Source organism: Medicago truncatula, chromosome 4 (assembly GCF_003473485.1).
Source record: "Medicago truncatula cultivar Jemalong A17 chromosome 4, MtrunA17r5.0-ANR, whole genome shotgun sequence".
In the NCBI taxonomy this organism is placed as follows: Eukaryota; Viridiplantae; Streptophyta; class Magnoliopsida; order Fabales; family Fabaceae; genus Medicago; species Medicago truncatula.
The window spans coordinates 17,928,973-17,953,273 of NC_053045.1; the positions used below are offsets into that span (position 1 = coordinate 17,928,973).

General features: G+C 37.2%; 1 protein-coding gene and 1 non-coding gene across 2 annotated transcripts; one reads left to right on the forward strand and one right to left on the reverse strand.

Moving 5' to 3' along the window:
- The first annotated feature begins 291 nt into the window (after window positions 1-291).
- LOC25479434 (trithorax group protein osa) lies at window positions 292-5,974 on the forward strand. The gene is made up of 3 exons (XM_013588138.3): window positions 292-575; window positions 1,106-1,393; window positions 4,625-5,974. Exons 1-3 carry the CDS (start codon window positions 441-443, stop codon window positions 5,783-5,785), a joined length of 1,584 nt encoding a protein of 527 aa, XP_013443592.1. The 5' UTR covers window positions 292-440; the 3' UTR covers window positions 5,786-5,974.
- An 8,914-nt stretch (window positions 5,975-14,888) lies between these two features.
- LOC112418755 (small nucleolar RNA R71) lies at window positions 14,889-14,995 on the reverse strand. Its single transcript, XR_003008845.2, has one exon. It is a non-coding gene; the product is annotated as a small nucleolar RNA R71 (small nucleolar RNA).
- Between the last annotated feature and the right edge of the window lie 9,306 nt (window positions 14,996-24,301).

Sequence of the window (24,301 nt, forward strand, 5' to 3'; positions counted from 1 at the left end):
TTTTTCAAGTTCGGAGGATATTTTGCACATAAGTGCAAAACTTCAAGGGGGTATCTGCAAAACGTTACGTTGACTAACAAAATTTTTTGACGGAGGGGGTAAATTTATTAACATTGTGCAATTTTAAGTGGATAATTGAAATTTTGCTAATGTCAATGAAGTAACTGACGAAACTTACAATTTAAGAGGAGTAATTGCCTATTTACTCGTTTAGATTGTTACCTGGTTATTATTTTTCAATTAATAAAAAAATAAAAAATTTGTATCTAATCTAATAATTTAGTATTTGTTAGGCATAAATGAGGATAGGAGCGTCGGTTTTGCGGAAAAGCGAGTAACAGCAGAGAAGAAATAGAATCAATCAATTTTCCCTTTATTCACTCTACACAAATTTTCTCTTGAATCGCTTCTTATCGCTCCAACCATTCAATCCACCATCGATGGCTTCTGGATCATCCGGTCGCGGTAACCCCGGCTTCGATTTTGCATCCGATGACATCTTGTGCTCATACGAAGACTTTTCCAACCGGGATTCCAATTCCAATAATCACAACGATCCTTCCAATTCAACCAAGGTATTTCCGCGTCAACGATTAATTTTTTGCTTTTTGTTTTGTTTTGTTTTGTTGTTGTTAGGGTTTATATAATTTACCTATTTTTAGGATCATCATCATGATCGAGTTAGTGTTCCTTTTAATCCTTGTTTTCTTTGTTATTCATGTGTCATCGATAAATCTACTACTGGGAGGGTGGGTTTAAAATAGCTTATTGCTAACCAAGTGATTGGTGTCAATGAGCTTCAATCGGCGCATTGTTCAGGAGTATCTGAGTTCGATTTCTGGTGGAACAATTTTTAGTTACACTATACTTAAACTCAGTCGAACTTCGGGGGCTTTTCCCTAGGAACTGGGATGGTTAATACCAACAAAAAAAAAAAAAGCTTATTGTTAGGTTTATGCTTAGCAATTACATACAACTTTATTATGTGTTTGTTTTATTCATCATTCTCAAGTTTGTTGTTTCTTATTTTTGATTATTAGGAGTATCAGTATCATGTTAATTTTAATCCCAATCTCGACAACACAACATAATAATTTTTTTGCAGGATTTTCACAAATCAAGGGTAGCAAGGACATCTGTTTTTCCTGCTCCTGCCTATAATCCACCTGAAGATTCTTTAAGCCAAGATGTGATTGCAACTGTTGAGAAGAGTATGAAGAAATATGCTGACAATCTTATGCGATTTCTTGAGGGAATTAGTTCAAGGCTATCACAGTTGGAATTATATTGCTACAATCTTGACAAATCTATTGGAGAAATCAGATCTGATTTAAATCGTGACCACGGTGACCAAGACTCAAAGCTCAAATCTCTTGAAAAGCACGTTCAGGAAGTAAGTTGCCGCAACTTCACTTGTTTTTATGTGCCCATATCAATGTTTGTTTATAAGTATGCAAATTTCTAAAAATGATGATAATGATAGGAATTGGTATTATCATAGAAACTTTTGTTTTTAGACCAAAGTACCATTTTTGTGTTGCCTACATTTATTTCCACTCTCTCTTTCTCGAATGGACAAGCCTTGATGTCTCCAATGCACCAAAATTTCACAAAAATCTTCCTTATTTCTATGAGAGATACCAACATGAAACATCTAAAGCAGTATTCAAAGTTCTTACGTAACATGTTTATGTAATTTTTCATGAATAAATAAAATATGCAAGCTAAAACACAACAAAATCAAGGACAGGGCAGCGAAGATGCGCACATTTTATTATTTGGTCCATGATTGAAGTGGTCATTTGATCCTCTCATGTCTGCCAGTGCCATGCAATTAAGGACCAGGACTAGAACCAGTGTATGATACAAAGGCTTCCCTACCTTTTTTGGTCAGGGGGATAGCAACAAAAATCAAAATGCTGTGTTTCGAGCTCTGTTGTCAATAGTGGCCGCGCCGACCGCTATAGCGGAAAAATCAGGACCACCGTACCAGACCGCGTCGGCGCGTGTCAGGCCGCGTCGGCCTGTGTCAAAAGTGGAAAGTGGCCAAAGCGGACCTATAAATAGTAAAACAATAACTTGTACTAGTTGTATATAATTGGTATTAGCGATTTTCGATTTTGCTATCCCTTTTATTTCATATTATGAATACTTCATGAAATTTTGAGTAATGTTTAAGGTATTTTAGTATTTTTTTTAATAGTATGGTATCTAGTATTAAATTTATTAGTGGCTGCACAACCGAAATAGCATCCGCTACGTGCCCCGCTCCCGCACCGCGCCAATTATTGAGTTGGCCGCGATGCGCCGCATTTCCGCATTGACAACAGAGGTTTTGAGGCAAGATGAGAAAATAACTAAGCCGTGTCAGTATGGATTGTATATTGTTGGCTTGGACTTGGATCACTGTGCAATGATGTCATATAGTGTGCACTCAAAGTTATATATTTAAAAACTAAGTCATAATACATATCATGTGCATATCTACATACATGTACTGTATCAAACCTCTATTAACTTGTACCCTGTATGCTAAGGGTGGGAATAGGCCAGGCCGCTCATCAGGGGCCTATGACTCTACCTACTTAAAGCCCGGCCTAGCTTGTTTATTAAATAGGTTAGGCTCAAGCTTTTTAAAAAGCTCATTAATTTAAATAGGCTAGGCTAATGCTTATAGAAAAGCCTACTAGGTCTATCAGGCCGGCCATATATGTGTAATTTTATATACTACATTGAGCAATGCTACCATCAGTCACTTTGACACTCTCGGTTGGGCACTCACTTGCTGATACGGCCACGTCACCCTGTTTTTAAAGGCATTTACTTGTTAACCGAGACCTTAAGTTTACTTTTTTATTTTATTTTTTATATGTGCAAAAAATCAAAGGCTTTTTGTTAAGCTATTCGCCTGCAACCCAGAACGAAGGATTTGAACCAACATCACATTCACAGCAACCTTCAATCTCCCAAATTTTCCAACCTTACATCTTCACTTGAGAACCAACCTTCAACTTTTGGCACCTTAATCACACATCAACAAAAATACAAACCTTTCCCCAAATTTCCCACAAAGGGCTAAGGCAAGTTATTCTAATAAACTATCAATCCCAAAAATTCATATGCTCGTGCCAATAATATGCATATCCAGTAAATTCAAAGCAAAGTAAAAAACTGTCAACACTCCAAATAGCAAAAAAGAAAAGAAAAAATAGAAACTCAAGTATTCCCTTTCCTTTAATTTTTTGTAATGGCTGCATTCTCTTTCCTTGTCTTACCCAGAATTGCAAAACACACCCACGACCTTATGAACAGTCACAAAACAACCTTACAGATATTTTTTTGACAAGATCAACCTTACAAATATGTAACGATTTCCTCTAATTCTTCAATCTATAGCAACAATAGAGAGCTTGCAATAAGAGAAGTTGATATGAGAAATTCAATAGGTTCAGTTCAGCACACAAAGAATATTTGTTATTTGAAAATAAAAAACCGCACGAGAATGTTATGGATCTTCTTCGGTTCCTCCTTCTGCTGCACTATTGAAGATTGAAGATGTTGTATTAAGGTGTTTTTGGATCTGGGTACAGCACAATTTTGTTGAGAAAAATAATAATAAAAAAATAAAGGCTGATAAATTAGACTTGTTTAACCGGTTGCCGGTTTAGGAAATTAAAAATGAAATGACGTGTCCCGTATAAAAGGGAGAGTGACAGTCCGCAAGTGAATGAGCGACTGCCCCTAGCATTGCTCATACTACATTATATAATACACGTGTATTAGCCTCTATAAAATACATGTTATAATACACGCGTATTAGCCTCTACAAAATGGATGTGTTAGCTCTACAAAATTTTATTGTATATATATATATATAAAGTGGGGGGGGGGGGGGGGAATGGATGTACATGCTTTACAAAATCTTAATTGACTTATTAGCCTTTTAAAAAATATATGTTTATCAGCATTTTTATAAATATATCAAATGTTATATTTAAAATTGTTAGTACAAATTAGGCTTTCAGGCTAATAGGCCAGGCCAAGCTTTTAAAAAGGCCAGGCCAGGCTTAAAATAAAGCCTTCGACGGGCTAATAGGCCAGACTTAGGCTTTAGTTTTTTCAAATAGGCTCGGCCTATTTAAGCAAAGCCCGGCTCGACCCGACCTATTATGCATACAACATCACCAAGTGGTGCGTGACTTCCTAATTTAATGTAAAATAAAGGATTATCTTTGATGGAGGGATGATGGGAAACCAATTTTTCAGAGACCATTTAAATCTAAATCTTTTCTAATGATTTTACTACTTTTTATTGTTCTTCCTCCATATATCTTATTATTATGTTCCATTTAATATGGGGCATTTCATGATTTTTTGCATGTCAAGGCCATCGAAGAAATGAAAGTACCCTGTGCATGCTGCCTTTTTTTTCGTCCCTCCACAATGAGAAATCATTCTTTGTTAAACTGCGAACCCAACTCTTATCATAATCCATGGATTTTAAATATATGCTTTGTTTATCAAGGTTGTCAATTGCCAACCTTGTTTTTATGCATAGTTTACTGGCAGTTATCTGTTTTTCCTTGCTTTTGTTCCAACCTCATTTTTTCGATTCCTCATGTAGGTTCACAGGTCAGTACAAATTTTAAGAGACAAGCAAGAGTTAGCCGAGACGCAGAAAGAGCTAGCTAAGCTTCAACTTGCTCAGAAAGAATCATCTTCCTCAAGCCATTCACAGTCCAATGAGGACAAATCTTCACCTTCTACAACAGACCCTAAAAAAGCTGATAATGCATCTGATACAAACAACCAGCAGTTAGCTCTTGCTCTTCCTCATCAAATTGCTCCTCAGCCACAGCCTGCAGGACCCCCGCCAGCCCAAGCTCCACCACCAAATGTGAATCAACCCACTCAACAACCCTCTTATTACATGCCGCCTGCTCCTGCAGCGTCTCAGCTCCCCCAGAATCAGTATATGCCTTCTGATCAACAATACCGAACCCCCCAACTACAAGACATGTCTCGGGTGGCTCAACAACCTACACCATCTCAAATAAATCCCCCCACACCTGTGCAACAATTTTCTCAGTATCAGCAGCAGCCCCCGCCGCAGCAGCAGCAATGGTCTCAGCAGGTCCAACAATCCTCAATGCAACCTCAAATGAGACCCCCCTCGTCTACTGTGTATCCTCCATACCAGCCCAGCCAAGCATCAAATCCATCACCCACAGAAACACTGCCAAACAGCATGCCCATGCAAATGCCATATTCAGGGGTTCCGCAACCAGGATCCAGCCGTGCTGATTCCATGCAATATGGATATGGGGGAACTGGTAGAACAGTTCCCCAACAGCCTCCACCCCAGCAAATCAAGGGTTCATTCCCTTCCCAACCAGGTGACGTGTATGGAGCTAGTGGGACCCACCCGGCACTCCCTCCTCCTCCTGGTAATGCATATATGATGTATGATGGTGGTGAGGGAGGAAGGGCACATCATCCACCACCCCAACCCTCTCATTTTGCTCAATCTGGATATCCTCAAACAAGTGCTTCCCTTACGAACCCCAATCTCTTGGTTCGAAATCCTAGCCAGTCACAGTTTGTACGCAACCATCCTTACAATGAGTTGATTGAGAAATTGGTGAACATGGGATTCAGGGGTGACCACGTGGCAAGCGTGATCCAAAGGATGGAGGAGAGTGGACAAACCATAGATTTCAACTCTGTTCTTGACAGGTTGAATGTGCATAGCTCTGTTGGTCCCCAGAGAGGGTGGTCAGGGTGAACTACAACTTAACTTTGTCTGTGGAATGTCATTTACTGTTTAAAAAACTTGATCATCGCGTGTTTTATTATGCATGGAATAAAAGTTTTATGTAGTGGCTACAGCTTATCACCGTATGTAAAAATCTTTGAGATTTGTCTAGTATTTTTACAGATTATATCCTTCACTTGTTCTCTTCTATTTTTTTAATTTAATTTTTAACCAAGCACGTAGGAAACTTTTAATTTTAATAATTTACACTTTTTTAATGATATCCACCCTGGCGGTAATTAGCCACCATGTGTTGTTTGATTGCTAGTATTATTAGTATTGTAAAGAGTTGAACCATATGCATGTTTAACTATGTACTCTTAACTTTTGATATATAAGCTTGTACAGTGTACACCTCTGCACTTCGGATATTTGTATAACTCTTTGTGACAACTTTAGTGATAATTTTTTTTTCTTCTTTTCTCTCTATTTTTATTGGTAAATGAATGGAAGGAAAAAGAAAGAGAGAAATAAGACCATAATGTGAGTATACGAAATGGTTGTTTAAAAGTTGTCATAAAATGAATGTTCAAATATTTTTTTTATATTTTTTTATCATGCGTTAGAAATCGTACATTTTTAGCCTATTAAATTAAATTTTGGTTTTGTTGTTGGGGTTAACTTGATATTGATTAATTTTTTATATTTCCGGTTGGACTAAATTTTTTCTTTCTTTTGGAATTGTTTTCCTGCCTGTATGCAAGGAACTCAAAGTCTTGAAGAAATTGTACAACCAATATGCGAGATTGAGTTTTTCCAACAACAAACAAGAAAACCATTAGTTGTGAGCATGGTTGAAATTATAGTATTGTGCATCCAGCGGTAGAAGCCAACAATTTTAAAATAAAACCTATTTGGTTTCTTTGATACAACAAGATAAATTTTTTGGTTTTCAAACAAATGATTCGAAGATATGAAATTGGAAGGAGTTTTTAATGATGTCATAAGCCTTAGACTCTTCTCTTTTTTAACTAAGGGATATAGCTAGGGATTGGCTACATTCTATGCATTCAAGTCCATAAAAACTTAAGATGATTTGAAATGAGTCTTCCTCGCTAAATGTTTTCCTCCATCTAACGTTACTCGATTGAGAAATGAAAGAGTTTTTCACAAAGTCGCTATATGAAACTTGAGAGCATTTCAAAAAGTTGCCTAAGTTATGCCTTTCATATCAGCTTGAAAAATATTGATCATTCATAACATTTACACATGGATTGTTTTACACAAATAAGGTGATGGTGGACGCATCCACCGGAGGCCTTGATGAATAAAAGCATGGAAGATGTCTTCTCCCACCTTGAAAATATGATACGAAATCAGTATCAATGGTTGAATGAAAGATCTCCCCCACAAATGGGATGATTCTGATGACGTCATCACTTCAGGAGCAATTTCTTCAGACGTCTTAAGCTTCCATTTTGTTGATTCCTTTGCTCTCTTTTGTTCTTCCAGAACCTAATAATGATTCCAATTTTTGTCTGTAGTCATGTACACTTGAACAAATATTAGTATATCCAATTGAATATTTTTAATACCTTGTTATCATCAAAACTCTCAAAGGGTAATGTTAAACACATTTTGTTCCAACAATCTCCCCCTTTTTGATGATGACAAACATTAGTATTTAAAATGTGCAATTGTTGTTAATCTAATTAACAAGTTGACTATAAGGGTATGAGGTTTGTAAGCTCCCCTAAGTCCAATAGTACTTTAAGGTGAGGTTTGTAAGTTTCCCCTGAGTTCTATCCATGTTAATTAAATTCATCATTTAAAAACGAAATAACACTCAAAATAATCTTACATTAATAGACTAAGAGATAAGAAGAAGGTCCTATTAATTTAACTTGATTAAAATTAAATTAATGGGGCTCAGAGCCTATAAATACTATACATCTACTCCCCCTTTTGTCATCAACAAAAAATATAAAATAAAGACAAAAAGAAAGAGATGAGAAAAACAGTGAGAAATTCCATAAAACAGTTAAGTAAATACGAAAAGGTCAAAAGCATAAAATTGGTCAGAAGCAAATAACATTGATCAGAAGCATATAAACATAAGTTTAGAAGCAAAAATAAAAAACATAAATAAAACAAGCTAATGGTTGTGAAACTAGGGTTGGACTTGTTTATGAAACATCTCCATCATCTGTTTCATCATCATGTTTGTCTCTTCAGCTTGTTGCTTCATGTCTTGCTTGAAGGCTTCAGTGCTTTTAAGCAAGTTTTCTTCCCTCATTCTTGCTTCCTCTAGCTTAGCTTATGTGGATGACTTGTATTCCAGCAAGAGTAACTTCTGATACATGAGTTCTTTCTTCAGCTTCTTGTTTTCTTTTTCCAAATCACCATTTCTTTGCACCAATTCCAAACTTGTAGAAGCTGATTTGAAGTTGATCTGTTTAACCAAGTTAAATCCAATTCCATGGGATGCACACCAGTAGGAATGAAATCAGTAACATTCCTTTCTCTTAAGCATAGAGGATTTTGCACCCAAGTTCTTAGAACATTAACTTCTTATGATTTGTTATTAACCCCTTTTAGCCAATCTTGAAGCTTCCTTTGAGCAGTGTCTTGAGTATCAATACAAGTTCTCTGAAGCTCACTCAAGACAAAGTCTACTCTATCTTTCAACCTTTTCCATTGTTTCTCATAGCTGTCTTTGTGCATCAGATTAGTCCTTGCTTTTATCAGGTTGTTTAGCTCCTGAAATAAGTTCTCACGCACATCTGCTAAAATTATAGAATCTAGAAACAGAGTGGGTGGAGAAGGAACATTTGTGGATCTGACAAGAGCACAAACTTGAATAGGAAGGCTTGAAGATGAGGGTTGGCCATATGTGGAGTTATTTATTGGAATATTGGTTTCAGAAAGTTGTTCAGCAATAAAAGGAGACTCAATATGGACAGAAGTAATTTGTTCAAGAACATGTTATTTAGGAATAATTTTTTCAGGAACAGTTTGTTCAGGAACAGAGACATCTGGAAGGGTTGTTGAGGTTATTTGTACGTTTGGTGCTTGTTGTTGGGGGCTTTCTAAAGCACTTCATCAGAAGCTCCCTCAGAGGCTCTTTCTAGAGTTGACTCAACACCTGGTAGTTCACCAGAGTGGTGACAGACCAGATTCTCTAAGACAGATATATAGTTTGATGAAGAGGGATGAGATGATGAATCAATTATATTCTCAAGTTCAGGCACTGCTGGTTCAGTAACCACTTCTGCATCAGCAGTAACAAAACTTAAAGGTTTGATCATTGGTGGTCGGAATGGGTGATCAACAGGATGTCTTTCACATACCTGGTTTCTCATCTCAGATATTTCACCTATCTTATTCAGAATAGTTGGTTACATAGGCTCATAGGGAGTGTTATCGGCAGGCTTTTTGTGGAGTTTGGTGGATGGTGAAAGGCCTTTGTTAATAGATGTATAAATTTGGCCTAAAGGAATATCATCATAGCTAGATGAGGTTAAGGAGGATGATAGTGTGGTTGAGAGAGAGACAGAGGTAGAACTAGATTCTATATAACATCAGCATAGTGTGGAGAATCAGGATTACCTCTTGAAGCTTTTGGATTAACAGCTTCTGAACCACCAACATCAACCTTCTGAGTTTCATCAGTAGTCTTCTCCAAATCACCAGAAATCATTAACAAACTCTCAGCTTCTGAAGTCACCAAGTCTTGTATTTCTTCATCAGCCTTTACAACCTGCTGTGTGTAACAGCCCGATTTTCACTAGAATTATTTTAATTGTTTTAATATGTATTTTTATGTGCTTGTGTGTGATTAATTATCATTGGGTGCATTTTTATGGGTTTTCATGTTGGGAGGGTAATTTAGTAAATTCATGGTGAGGATTATTTTTAGTGTTTCAAGTGAGAACCATTATTTTACTAAGTTACTAGTGTGGTAATTAGTTGTGAACCGGTAAGTGATCGTTGTTAGTATTTTACCGTTAAGTGAGTAGAAACATTTTAGAATTAATGATTAAGTGAGTTAAGCCCACTAAGGCCTTAGGGTTAAGCACATTTGAGAGGAGCCTATATAAACCCTTGTCTTAAGAGAAAATAGGTTTACATTTCATTTCATAAGAATTTTGAGAGAGGTAGAGAGAGAAAGTTCAAGGGAAGAGAAAAGGGTTAGAAGGGAGAAAAACTTAAAGACCCAAGAGGTGATAGAGATTCTAGGATCTAAATTGCAGCTTTGGCTAGGATTATTGCTAATTAAGGTAAGGGGGTTAGATTTCAATCATAATCAATTAGTTGTAATTTTTCATTAATTGCATGCTTAAGTGCTTAATTGAATAAATGATTATTTTGCTCATAGTTGTTGAAATTTGTGCTCTTGTTATGATGATATGTTTGAATACATGAAATTGGTGATAATTGAATTGTTGTTGGTGAAATTACATGTTCATAGTATGTGAAAATGATATATTGTGAATTGTGCCCTAAATGTTGAATTGTGCTATATTGTTGTTGAATTGTGATGAGAATCATGTTTAATTGATGATGTTGTTGTTAAGAGATATTGTTGTTGATGATTCATAGCTTGGGTGTTCATAAATCATGAGTTGATGATGTGAAATGAGTTGTTGTTGTCGGTTTTGTAAAAATGGGTTGATTTGGTGAATTATATTTAAATGGCAATTGTTTTCATGTTTGATGTGTTCTTGACAACCCTTTTAAGTGCTAAGACCTGTAAACAAACTTTGGAAACATATTTGGGCATTGGGAGATCAAAATTGAGAATTTTGGGTGAAAAAGGGTAGAAACCCGTAAGTTTTTCTGCAGAACTGATGACTGTTCACTTAAGCGAACGCGTAAGCGAACAATCCTAGTAGGTTCTGGAACTCGGTCGCTTAAGCGAACCGGTAAGCAAACGGAAAGAGAACAGCTGCTGTAGCTTCTGGAACTTGGTTGCTTAAGCGAACAAGCCCAGTTTCAGCAACTTATAATTTTCGTTCCAAGCTTTAGGGGGCCAATCCGAGCTTTGTAAAATACTTCTTTCAACTTGTTTAATCTCTGTTTGTACTCCTAAACCTACTAGAACATAATTTACTCATTCAAATTTGAGATTTTCTATTTGGGTAGAAACTTGAATTTTTGGTAATTTCGGATTTTGTCGGAAATGAACTTTTGTGAACTAATAGGAATTACAAGTTTGGTCTACAGTTCATGTGGACTTAGGCAAGGCTTGTAAAGTTGGCTTAATGTTTTAATCATGTCAAACTTGATTTTCGGGTGCGAATGTGAAAAATGTGAACTTGGGTTTTCTCATACGAACTTAAGATATTCTTTGAACTAATGTTTAATAGTTCGTAAGTGGCTTAACCTCATGACTACATGATTGATTAAGATTGATTTGTGAGTTTTCAAACTTAAATAGGTTACCTTGTTTTGAAAGTTATCAATGTTGGCTGTGTTGCCACTTCATATGGACTTTATCGAAAATGGTTCTTTAAGCCAATTATCTTATAACTCTTTCGTGACTAGCCTTATATGACTAAATGAAGATGTGTGAATGAATTGTTAGGGTTGGATATGATATTTAATTATCATAGAGTGTTGTATTTTCTTTTACTTGGAATATGAGGAGTACTTGGAGTGATGAAACTATATTATGTAGTTGATGTTGAATGATGTTGATGATTATTGATGATTATGATGACAATGTGATGATGACTTTTAATTGAATTATGACTTGATTGTTGTGTGGACGTAAATACTTGATAATCCAATTGTTGTTGAGGTGATCAATATAATTGGAGGTTATCCTTTATATTGTTATGAATATTATGAGGTGATTTTCCATTGTCGAGTCTTTGCTTGTATGTCCATGCATCGTAGTCATGTTGAGTCTTGATGTTGTAAAGGAGGGGTACTCTTTTACTTCGGTGATAATGTAAGACGAGTGTGAAATCTTACATATGATGTTTTTGTTGCATCATGGGTGACGACCTTCAGGTGATTTGGTACCACATGCATATATGTGTCGTGATTAGGCGCATATCATATTGGCATGAGTCTTACGTGTTGCATGTGAATGATGATTGTTGTTGATAGGTGTGTTTGATGAATACATACTTGTGAGATTTGGAATTGTTGCATGAATGTGTATATGGAAATTAATTGCTCTTGATTAATTAATTGATACTTGATTTTGAATGTCAAACTGTTTATGTGGATTATGATTGATATAAATCTTACCCCCAGTGGTTTTGACCGCCTACATGTCTGTATGGATGGGTAGACGAGGTGCAGGATTAGTTGCTTTGGTGAGTTGCTTGGTGATTCCTTGGATAGCGGGAGCTATCTCCGTTATCGCTTCCTTAGAGTCTTAGGATAGGCTCTGATCTAGGATGTTTGTCTTATGATTATTTTAGATTGTTTATTCTGGATTTATTTACGTTGTGGAGATTTACCCAATTGTCAGGATTTGGAGAATTTTTATGATGATGTATTTTGACCTCATGGCATGTATGCTTTTGAAGTGTATGGTTTATATTCGTTGCTACTGTTGAGAATTTTTATACATGCATGTTGTTTTAGATTTTATTGATGACGTGACATCTATTTCTTGAATATTTATATTATTCGCTTAAATAGAAATGGGGCGTTACACTGTGCACTTATACTAGCATCTTCCCTTGCTATGCTTGATACATGAACTTCAATCCCCCTTGCAAGTGCAGCATCATCTTCAGCTTTCTTCTTCTCCAGTTCTCTTGTAACTAGATCAGTAGCAGCTGCAATATTATCTTCTTCTTCCATCACATAGTCTGCTACCTTTAGCTTCCCGATAGCTGTCCTTTTTTTCTTCTTTGGAATTGAAGGTTGATCAGGAGCAGCTTGTGATGAAGCAACTGATTTACCACTCATGGTTCTCTTGGTAAGATCTTGTCAGCCTCCAGATCTTCAACCTCTTCTTGAATGGTTGGAATAGTAGGCTCAATTGTGCTCTCTTGAACTGTAGCTTTCTTATCTTTCTTAGCTCTCTTGGCTTTCTTTGCATGCTGTTCAGGAGCCTCATCAAGATACTCATCGTTGGTGAGTGCTTTCCTCTTTGTTTTCCTGCTCTTTGCTACTGGCAAGGCTCCACCATACATGGTCTTAGGAACATCTTCCAGCCTTATCTTCGTACAAGTTAATGCAAAGTGTTCTTTGATGAAGTTTATCTGAACTTCTAAGGGGTCTTGCTTGCAGATTGGAGGTAAGTCTTTCATTAGATTGGACATTGCATCAGACTCCTTCAAGTCTGTGCTGAGCTCTGTATATTGATGAGTCATTTATTATCTATTTTTATACGTTATTTAGTTTAGTTTTAATTAGATTTTATTTCATTTTATATTAGTATTATTTCCTTTTTAAGATAGTTTACTACAAATTGCATTTTATTATATTTCAGGAACGAATATTTGATGGATTGAATCTTGGAGCAAAAGAAAGGGACTTGGAGCTGATTTAGTGCGAAAATACGAAGATTCGGAGACAAAAATATGTCTCCCCCAAAGGCAGAAGCTTGGCACGACCGTGCCACCCTCCAGAGTCACTTTTGCTTAGATTTTAAGCTACTCTATTTTTAGCCCTCAATTTCTTGTGGAACATTCTAGTAATGTAATTGCTTAGATTTTAAGTCGAATGTATGCTATAAATAGAGTAGCTAGCCATCACAAATAATCATCTTTTCTTGGAATTCAATAAGTGACAATTGTCTTTCTAATAAAAGTTCTTTTCTTTTCTTTTACTTTCTTGTCATTTAATTTTATGCTTTCTCTCTTCTTCCCCATGTCTACGATGAACATGAGTGAGTAGACTTCTCTTTGTCTTGGGATTGTTGGATAAGTCTAAATGACATAATCCTAATCAAGCCAAGCTCTAAGCCTTAATCTTATGTAACCCTAATTTCTTATCTAAATTCACCGCTTTAACAGGATAAACCATTATCAAACTGTGGAAACAAAAGTGGAGGGTTTGATAATTGTTTATCCATTATCTCAAATATCAATTCATAAAACGAAAGTGGAGCTTTGATATTCGAACAAGTGAATTTAGACAAGGATTGCAAAGGCAGCGAAATAGTCTTTAAAATCTTTGAGACATATAGTTTCGATCTTCAAGGGAACTAATAATGATCAAGTCAGCGAAATAGGCTTGGTTGTTAGAGGAACCAAAATCTAATAGTAATCAAGTCAGCGAAATAGGCTTGGTTGCTAGAGGAACAAAAGAGAAACTGTCTTGAGAAATTAGGTCTAACATAAAGTTATAAGCTTATAGTTTGGTTTGTGAAGGACTTGTTATTTAAATGAACCAATGATCCCAAGGCTCCTTTTTATATTATTATCTTTCAATCGTTTGAAAACCCCAACTTACAACTTGTTTCTCCTCTAATCATCATCAAAGGTTAATTGAATTAAACTACTCCCTGTCGGAACGATACTCTTTTCATACTACTTCGGTAAGACCGTGCAATTGTGGTTTTATCTCATCAAGTTTTTGGCGCCGCTGCCGGGGAGTAAACTAATTTAATTAACTCTTTCTTTGTGATTAGAACTCTTTCTTCTCCCTCTTTTCTTCTACTTCTTTCTTCCGTTGTGTTACCATTAACTTCTTGGGTTCCCGATCTCTTATGCGAAGAAGTAAAAGTCTCGGAGAATTTATTCCTGAGATTGAAAGATATTTGCATAAGAAAAAGAGAGAAGCACAAAATAATATTGCTATGGCTGAACGCACTCTCAAAGAATATGCTACTCCTTCAACGGAAGAGCCACAAGCTATTATCGTGTACCCGACGGTTGAGGGTAACAATTTCGAGATCAAGCCTGCACTACTCAATTTGGTGCAGCAAAACCAGTTTTCTAGATCACCCACTGAGGATCCAAATCTCCATATTTCTTCCTTCCTTAAACTCAGTGGCACTATAAAAGAGAACCAAGAAGCCGTAAGACTTCATCTCTTTCCCTTTTCCTTAAGGGATAGAGCTAGCGCTTGGTTCCATTCCCTAGAAGTCGGTTCCATCACTTCATGGGATCAAATGAGGCGAGCATTCCTTGCCCGATTCTTTCCCCCCTCTAAAACCGCCAAACTAAGAGACCAAATCACGCGGTTCAACCAAAAAGATGGGGAGTCTCTATATGATGCGTGGGAGCGTTTCAAGGAAATGCTTAGACTTTGTCCCCACCATGGTTTAGAAAAGTGGCTCATAGTCCACACTTTTTATAATGGCCTAACATATACCACTAAGATGTCTGTTGATGCAGCTGCAGGTGAAGCCTTGATGAACAAGAACTATACGGAGGCTTACGCATTAATTGAAAACATGGCTCAGAATCACTACCAATGGACCAACGAAAGAGCCATCACCGCCTCTACGCCCTCCAAAAAGGAGGCAGGTATGTACGAGGTCTCTGATTATGATCACCTTTCTGCTAAGGTTGATGCCTTAACTCAAAAATTTGAAAAACTTAATGTTAATGCTATCACACCTTCTCCTACATCTCCTCCTTGTGAAATCTGTGGTATATTTGGTCATATTGGTGTTGATTGTCAGTTAGGTAATGCTACTAATAGTATTGAGCAATTGAACTATGCTCAATACAACCAAGGAACGAGGCCAAATCAAAACTTTTACAAAAACCCTCAAGGTTCCTACGGACAAGTAACACCACCTGGCTATACAAACAACCAGAGGGTGGCTCAGAAATCAAGTTTGGAAATTTTGTTGGAAAATTGCATGATGAACCAAAATAAACAACTTCAAGAACTGAAAAACCAAACAGGATTTCTGAACGACTCTCTCTCCAAACTCACTACCAAGGTTGATTCTATTGCCACACACACCAAAATGCTTGAGACCCAAATCTCCCAAGTGGCCCAACAAGTGGCCACCTCTTCTCAAACACCGGGAGTTTTTCCCGGTCAAACCGAAACAAACCCCAAAGCTCATGTCAATGCTATTTCTTGTGGGGGTAGTAAGTTAGAAGAGACCGTTGCTAAAGCCAAAAGTATTAAGGGAGAGAGTGTTAGGCTTTTGGGTAAGAAAGATGTGATAGAAAGTGAGAAAACGCTTGATAAGAACAAAGCCCTTTCGCCATTAAGGCCTACTAAGCTTAACTTGGAGGCTCAATTCGATAAGTTTGTCAACACCCTTAAGAAGATCTGCATTAAGATTCCCCTTACGGAAGCTTTGTCTCGAATGCCTCTATATGCCAAGTTTATAAAAGAAATTTTTTCAAAGAAAAAGGCTATAGATCACAAAGAGACAATAGCTTTGACTAGGGAAAGTAGTTCAATCATCAAGAAGCAACCCCAAAAGCTTAGAGATCCAGGTAGTTTTTCCATCCCTTGTGTGATAGGGAAAGAAACCGTAGACAAAGCCTTGTGTGACTTAGGAGCTAGTGTTAGTTTGTTGCCTCTATCCCTCTTTAAAAAGATGGGAATAGGAGAGTTGAAACCTACCGAGATGACATTGAAATTAGCCGATCATTCTGTTATCCCCATAGTTGGATACGTTGAGGACATCCCCGTTAAGATATAGAAGGGATATACATCCCGACTGACTTTGTGGTTGTTGACATAGAGGAAGACCATGATTGCCCTATGATTCTAGGAAGACCCTTCCTCGGCACTGCGGGTGCTATAGTTTATGTTAAGAATGGTAGGATAGTTTTTCAAGTGAGTAATGATATGGTAGGATTTGAGTTCGAGAATGTTATGAAAGGTCCCGCCCTTTATTATTGCAATATGATTAAAGAACATGATGTGAAAAAACGCTTTTTAGCGTCATCTACACAATACGATCTCTTTGCTCCTTTCTAAGGGACACTTTCTAACGTCAAGCTAATTACTATAAAGAAGCGCTTCGTGCGAGGCAACCCACGCATTTAACCGCTTTTGTTTGTTTCTTTTTTGTTATTTTAAGTTGTTTTGTAGGTAATTGTCCGAGTATGATTCAAGAAAACGGAAAATTTTGAAGCCCCGTAGTCCAGAACCTTGGCACGGCCCGTGCTCACACTGGCACGGCCGTGCCAGACCTTGCCAAGCCAAAATCATGCAAATTCCAGGAAGTTGGCACGACCCGTGCTAAGGTTGGCACGGCCGTGCCCGATCATCAGGTAAGCATAACCACGTTTTTGGCCTTCTTCTTCCTTCACTCTCAACCACAAACATCTCTCTACATTCAAACTTCTCTCTAAAACCTCCATAACCACAAAACCTCAAACCTTCATATATCCCTCAAAACTTCACCAATTCAGACAATTTCTCCACCCAATCAATCACAAAGACCATCCCAATCACATAACCCCCCATTCAAAAACAACTTTCATCCATCTAAACCAAAATCACCCAAATTCGTAACCCCCATTAACCTAAGCCAAAAAACCAGAAATCACCAAACTCCACAACCCAACTCCCAAAACAACCCCAAAACCAACACCACACCAAATCAAAAGCAAGGTCAAGGCAATGGCTTCATAGAGAAGTGGAAACGAAGTTGCAAGCTCATCAGGGGGCCCTCCTCCAAAGAAGAATGCACAAGCAAAGAATCATGGCATTATCTTCAGGGACAATAAGCGAAGAGATAGGTACAAAATTCTCATATCTAAACCTTTACATCCTTGCAGGTACCCTGATAATTATGACTTGAATAAGCTAGGCCTTAAAGACAATGTGTTTAATCTTCTAGGAAGATTAGGATGGGTTGATATGTTGAGACCTGTGAGAAGGTATGAGAATTTCACCTACGAATTTTTAAGTTCTATTGTTTTTACAAAAGATTGGTTGAATTTTGATAACCCTAACCATAGAGTTTCTTTCCAGCTTATGAATATTGATTATGAGATGTCTTTTCAACACTTTTGTGATGAGATGGGCTTCGCAAATGCGGGGTTCATGCACGACTCTTGGAATCAAAATCTAAAGCCAGTTGACTATCAACCCGCCACCTTTTGGGAATGAATTACCGGTCTTGGCCAGTTTAACACACGTGCCAACAAAGCTAGCAACATTCACAACCCTATACTTAGGTACCTTCAAAGGGTTATGGCTTGCACTATTTGGGGAAGGACTGATATAGGGAACACTAGGAGCGATGAACTCTTCATGTTGTGGGCTATGCTGCACAACCACCCCGTTAACACTCGCTTTTACTTGCTTGACTACCTTTCCCATATAGGAAATAGGTCTGATGGTAAGGGAGAAATAGTAGTTGGTGGTATCATCACATACATAGCTGGGAAATTAGGAGTGAGTAAGGACCAAGGGATAAACAAGATTGAGGGCAACAATAGGCTAAACATAGAAACCCTTATCTCTATGAATTTCATAAAACCTCGACTCCCCTTTGTTTATACACTCAAACTCAACGTGCCCATTTTGATTTTACTTCCTAACCCATCTCGGACTAACACCGAGGTGGAAGAAAATTTGTTGTATGTTGATGATGACCCACAAATACATGAAGAACACGATGATGAAGGGGAAGAAGGTGCACAATTGCACCATGATGAGGAGCATCATTACCGTGATGCCGGAGAAACAAATGAAAATGCAAGATGGGCATGGATGCATGCCGAGGTCGAGAGGATAAGCACCGAGCAACAAAGGCAAGGTGTTGAATTGTCGGGACTAAGAAATGATGTCCTAAGCGGCAACCGCATATCCGAAGAAAATAACCAAATGCTTCGGAACATGATGCACCATTTTCACCTCCAAGGTCCTCCCTATGGACCTCAATGAAAACAATGTGAGCTTTCCTCTTCCTCTCTTCCCTTCCTCCTCCTCCTCCTCCTCCTTCTTCTTCTTCTTCTTCTTCCTCTCCTTCTTCTCTTTTATTTTTCTTATTTTGAATCATTGAGGACAATGCTTCTCCTAAGTGTGGGGGGAGCCTAATAAAGTGTCTTTAGTCGTAGTGTTTCCAAACTCCCTTAAACTTTATTCTTTTGTTTTGTTTTATTGTAAAAGGCATGAATAAGCAGCTTGTTTTTATTGTTTTATTATGACATAAATTTTTTGTTGTCTCTTCAATGGTTGTTTCTTGTACATGAAAGTGATTTCTCGTGTTGTAAGTGTTCTTGCTATACCCACATCAAGTTTTATTGTGAAAATTCTCCAATGAGAAAAGCACCTAGTTGCAATCCTTGCGTAAGTGTATGAATAGGTATTTTAAGGAACACGTTCTAACTTTAATGGTAACTTGGACCCTTAAAAATCCTCAAAGTAAAAGTAGTATATGTTTGTGTGGGAATAATTCTAATGTGCTGTAATGTGTAAACTAAAATGGGGCAGAAGAATATCACCAGCACGTGGAGGAAAGTAGGATACCCACTCACTGACTTCCTAAATGTGGTGATGACTTCTCAAACAAATTGTGCTTAAATTAAACCCTCTAAAAAGAGGAACTTCCTAAGTGAAGATGAATAAGTTGTAGCACTACTTAGGGTGATCATGAAAACTTGGAGGAAAGGATACCCCCTCGCGGACTTCCAATGTGAAATGATAGCCCCTAGGCATCTACAAGCCCCCAAATATCTAAATTGTCAAATCTATCTAAACTCTCCCATCTCTCATATATGAAATGAAGAAAGGATTTTTCTCGGTCACTTTAGTGTTAAGGTTAGAACCTGTTCCTCATAATATCTATCTTATACAGGAGCAAGAAAAGGGTTGGATTACACACACACACACACTCACTTAAGACTTGTATTTGGGTTGAATAAGTTCACAAGGAATACTTGAAGTTGTGATTAGTGTACATTTAAATGAAACCTCGAGGGAGACATAAGCTTTTATTTGAATTGTCATATATTAATCTTTTTGTTGCTGCTATATCTATGCCTTTTGCTTGAGGACAAGCAAAGATTCAAGTATGTGGGAGTTTGATGAGTCATTTATTATCTATTTTTATATGTTATTTAGTTTAGTTTTAATTAGATTTTATTTTATTTTATATTAGTATTATTTTCTTTTTAAGATAGTTTACTACAAATTGCATTTTATTATATTTCAGGAACTAATATTTGATGGATTGAATCTTGGAGCAAAAGAAAGGGACTTGGAGCTGATTTAGTGCGAAAATACGAAAATTCAGAGACAAAAATATGTCTCCCCCAAAGTCAGAAGCTTGGCACGGCCCGTGCTAGCATTGGCACGGCCGTGCCACCCTCCAGAGTCACTTTTGCTGCTTTTGCTTAGATTTTAAGCTACTCTATTTTTAGCCCGCAGTTTCTTGTGGAACATTCTAGTAATGTAATTGCTTAGATTTTAAGTCGAATGTATGCTATAAATAGAGTAGCTAGCCATCACAAATAATCATCTTTTCTTGGAATTCAATAAGTGACAATTGTCTCTCTAATAAAAGTTCTTTTCTTTTCTTTTACTTTCTTGTTATTTAATTTTATGCTTTCTCTCTTCTTCCCCATGTCTACGATGAACATGAGTGAGTAGACTTCTCTTTGTCTTGGGATTGTTGGAGAAGTCTAAATGACATAATCCTAATCAAGCCAAGCTCTAAGCCTTAATTTTATGTAACCCTAATTTCTTATCTAAATTCACCGCTTTAACATGGATCAACCATTATCAAACTGTGGAAACTAAAGTGGAGGGTTTGATAATTGTTTATCCATTATCTCAAATATCAATTCATAAAACGAAAGTGGAGCTTTGATATTCGAACAAGTGAATTTAGACAAGGATTGCAAAGGCAGCTAAATAGTCTTTGAAATCTTTGAGACATATAGTTTCGATCTTCATGGGAACTAATAATGATCAAGTCAGCGATATAGGCTTGGTTGTTAGAGGAACCAAAATCTAATAGTAATCAAGTCAGCGAAATAGGCTTGGTTGCTAGAGGAACAAAAGAGAAATTGTCTTGAGAAATTAGGTCTAACATAAAGTTATAAGCTTATAGTTTGGTTTGTGAAGGACTTGTTATTTAGATGAACCAATGATCCCAAGGCTCCTTTTTATATTATTATCTTTCAATCGTTTGAAAACCCCAACTTACAACTTGTTTCTCCTCTAATCATCATCAAAGGTTAATTGAATTAAACTACTCCCTATCGAAACGATACTCTTTTCATACTACTTCGGTAAGACCGTGCACTTGCGGTTTTATCTCATCATATATGCATCTCTTGGAATCAGATACATATTCCTTAGAGTTTTCCCATTGATGACCTTGCCTGTTTCTGTATAAAGCTGATCATCATTGAAGAAGTTGATGTCCTTCATTGCTTTCAGAATTCCTCCTTGATGAAGAATCTCTGAGACGAGCCTTCCATAGGGAACCCATCATCTGTTGTTTTCTTGTCTTTCCCTAAGCTCCTTAATCATGTGCCTGAAGATGTATCTGGGCACAACTCTTTCCTTCGTGATGAAATAATGAAGGAATATCATGTGCAGGTTGATCACTACCACCACCTTTTGGTAGTAGATTCTCGTTTTGAATCTTCAGAAGCATCTTCTTCTCCATGCTCAAGTCAGCGTAAGCACCTTTCTTTGTGCTGTTAAACATGGATTGATGAACCTCTTCATTCCAAGGGCTGGTTTTGTTGTTTCCTATACCACCTTTGCAACTCCCTTTAGAAGCTCTTTTGATATCAAAGGCAATAGAGTCTTCAGAGATGAAAACAGAAATGCTTATGATGCTTGACCTGATTTCAGTGCATACAAATGGTTCTAACCCCATTTCTTCACGAGATTTTCCCTCCATAGTTGGATCAATCAGAATCTTCTCTGTTTCTTCTAACCTTGCATCATTCTTGTCATAAACATGTGCTCTAACCCAGAAGTGCCTCACAAGTGTCTTGTATGTTGGACCATTCAACATCTTGAAGTATTCCATGAGACCTTATGCTTCGTAGTATCCTCTGATGTCACAACCATGGTGTGCTAACGAGATAAAATCCACCGGATTCTCAGTTTGAATCTTAAGATCCCATTCTTCTAACTTCATAGTCCTCCCTTTGATTTCATAAGCAGAAGCTTCTTGCATGCTTGTTGACGTTTCTTGAACTGAACTTGAAGTTGCCATTGAAGAAGATGAAGATTTAGGGTTCTAGGGATTTGAATGAGGAAGAATGCGTTTTACTTCGCAGAGAATCAGTGAGAAACAGAAAGTGTAGGTTGTGAAGTGAGTAGTGTGTGATTTATCTAAGTGTTTTGAGTAAAAACGTTTGCAATTCAGAAGGGGACAAACAAACACAGCATTAATGACCTAGGGGGTGCGAGATAGTACATTCAAAGCTTAAAATTATCATTGCCCACTTAAGTTATACACCAATACAAATAAGCCACGTCATAAGCTTTTCAGAGAAACTACTTAGTTAGTGGGATATTTGTTACTAAAAGAAACTTCCAACGTTTCCACTAATACTACTTGTTCAGGAGCAGAGAATTCAGCTACTGAAGTTAAAGTGCTGATGTCCTCTTCAGAAGCACATTTTGCTCAGAATCTCAGTTAAGGGCTTTTGATAGACCATAGCTTCTAAACAGACTTCAGGACCAAACTTCTAGTTCAGGAGCAAGCAAATTTAATCAAACACAAAGTGCATGTCCAAGGACGTACCCGGGGAATACCGGGTTTGATTCCCAAGGGGAAAAACACTTGGCCAGTGCGCATGCCTCTACGCATTAGCTGGATTAGTCGCCCACCTTTGGTGGATCGGAAACCGGTACGAAAGCCAAAATAAAAATCCTTTTTGAACATAGTCTCTAATAAAGTGGTATTTGATTTCAATATGCTTGGCTCTTGAATGCAGAATAGGATTCTTTGACAAACAAATAGCAGCAATATTAACACAATAAATGGGAATACTATTAGCATTTATCTGATAGTCTTCCAACTAATGTTTCATCAAAAGTAGTTGTGTACAACAACTTGCAGCTGAGATGTATTCTGCTTCTGCTGTAGACATATGAATAGTTGCTTGTCTTTTGCTCGCTCAGGATATCACATTCTCTCCCAAGAACTGGCAGTTACCACTGGTTGATTTTCTTTCAATCACGTCACCAACATAATCAACATCACAAAATCCAACCAACTGATAATCTAGGGATTTACTATAGAGGAGTCCAAGATTAGTTGTTCCTTTCAGATATCTGAAGATTTTCTTAACATAAGTTAAATAAGATTCTCTAGGATCTGACTGGAATCTAGCACACAAGCATACACTGAATAAAATATCTTGCCTAGATGCAGTTAGGTATAACAAAGAACCAATCATACCTCTGTACAGCTGCTGGATAACCTTTGTTTCAGTATCTTCTTTGCTTAAGGTGTAGGTTGGATGCATTGGAGTGTTCATGACTTTACTGTCTTCCAGCTTGAACTTTTTCAGAAGCTCCTTTGTATATTTTGTTTGATGAACATATACTCCATCCTTGCTTTGATTTATTTGAATTCCAAGGAAAAACTTCAATTGTCCCATCATGCTCATTTCGAATTCATCCTGCATTAACTTAGAAAATTCCTTGCAAAGAAATGCATTAGTAGAACCAAATATTATATCATCAACATATATCTGCACAACAAGAATGTCTTTCTTAAGAGTCCTTCTGAAGAGTGTTGTCTCAACTTGACCTCCTTTAAAATCATTTTTAATCAGGAAATTACTTAGTCTATCATACCAAGCTCTAGGAGCTTATTTCAAGCCATATAGTGATTTATTAAGTTTATAAATATAGTCAGGACGCTTAAGATCCTCAAAATCAGGAGGTTGCTTGACAAACACTTCTTCTTCAATGACTCCATTGAGAAATGCACTTTTGACATCCATTTGATATAATATTATGCCATGATTAACTGCATAGGATAGAAGTAACCTGATTGCTTGCAATCTTACAACTGGAGCAAATGTTTTAGTGTAGTCAATGCATACTTATTGACTGTAACTTTGTGCAACAAGTCTAGCTTTGTTTCTGACTACTTCACCTTGTTCATTCAACTTGTTTCTGAATACTCATTTTGTTCAAATAATGTTCTTCTGTTGAGGTTTGGGTACCAGATCCCACACATCATTTCTTTGAAACTGATTGAGCTCTTCTTGCATAGCTAATATCCATCCATCATCTGAAAGTGCTTCACCAACTGTAGTAGGTTCAATCACTGATAACAAACCTATCATAGACTCTTCTTGTCAGAAGTATGATCTTGTTCTTCTAGGACTATCTTTGTTTCCAATGATTTGATCCTTAGGATGTGAAGACTTGTAGTTGAATGTATTCTTAGAGTAATTTTCTTGCTGAGAGCCATCTTGAGCTTCATTAGAAGCAACTTCATCTTGTGCTTTTGAAGTTGGTTCAGCTTCTGGACTATCTTTGGATTCAGCTATTTGATCACGTTCTGGAGTGTCTTTAGTAACCTGTATATCTGCAAAACTTTCATCTTGCTCTGGAGTTTCACTTCCAGGCTCTTTGTCATCAAATTTAACGTGCATTGATTCTTCAACACAGAGTGTCTCTGAATTATACACTTTGTATGCCTTTGACCTTTCA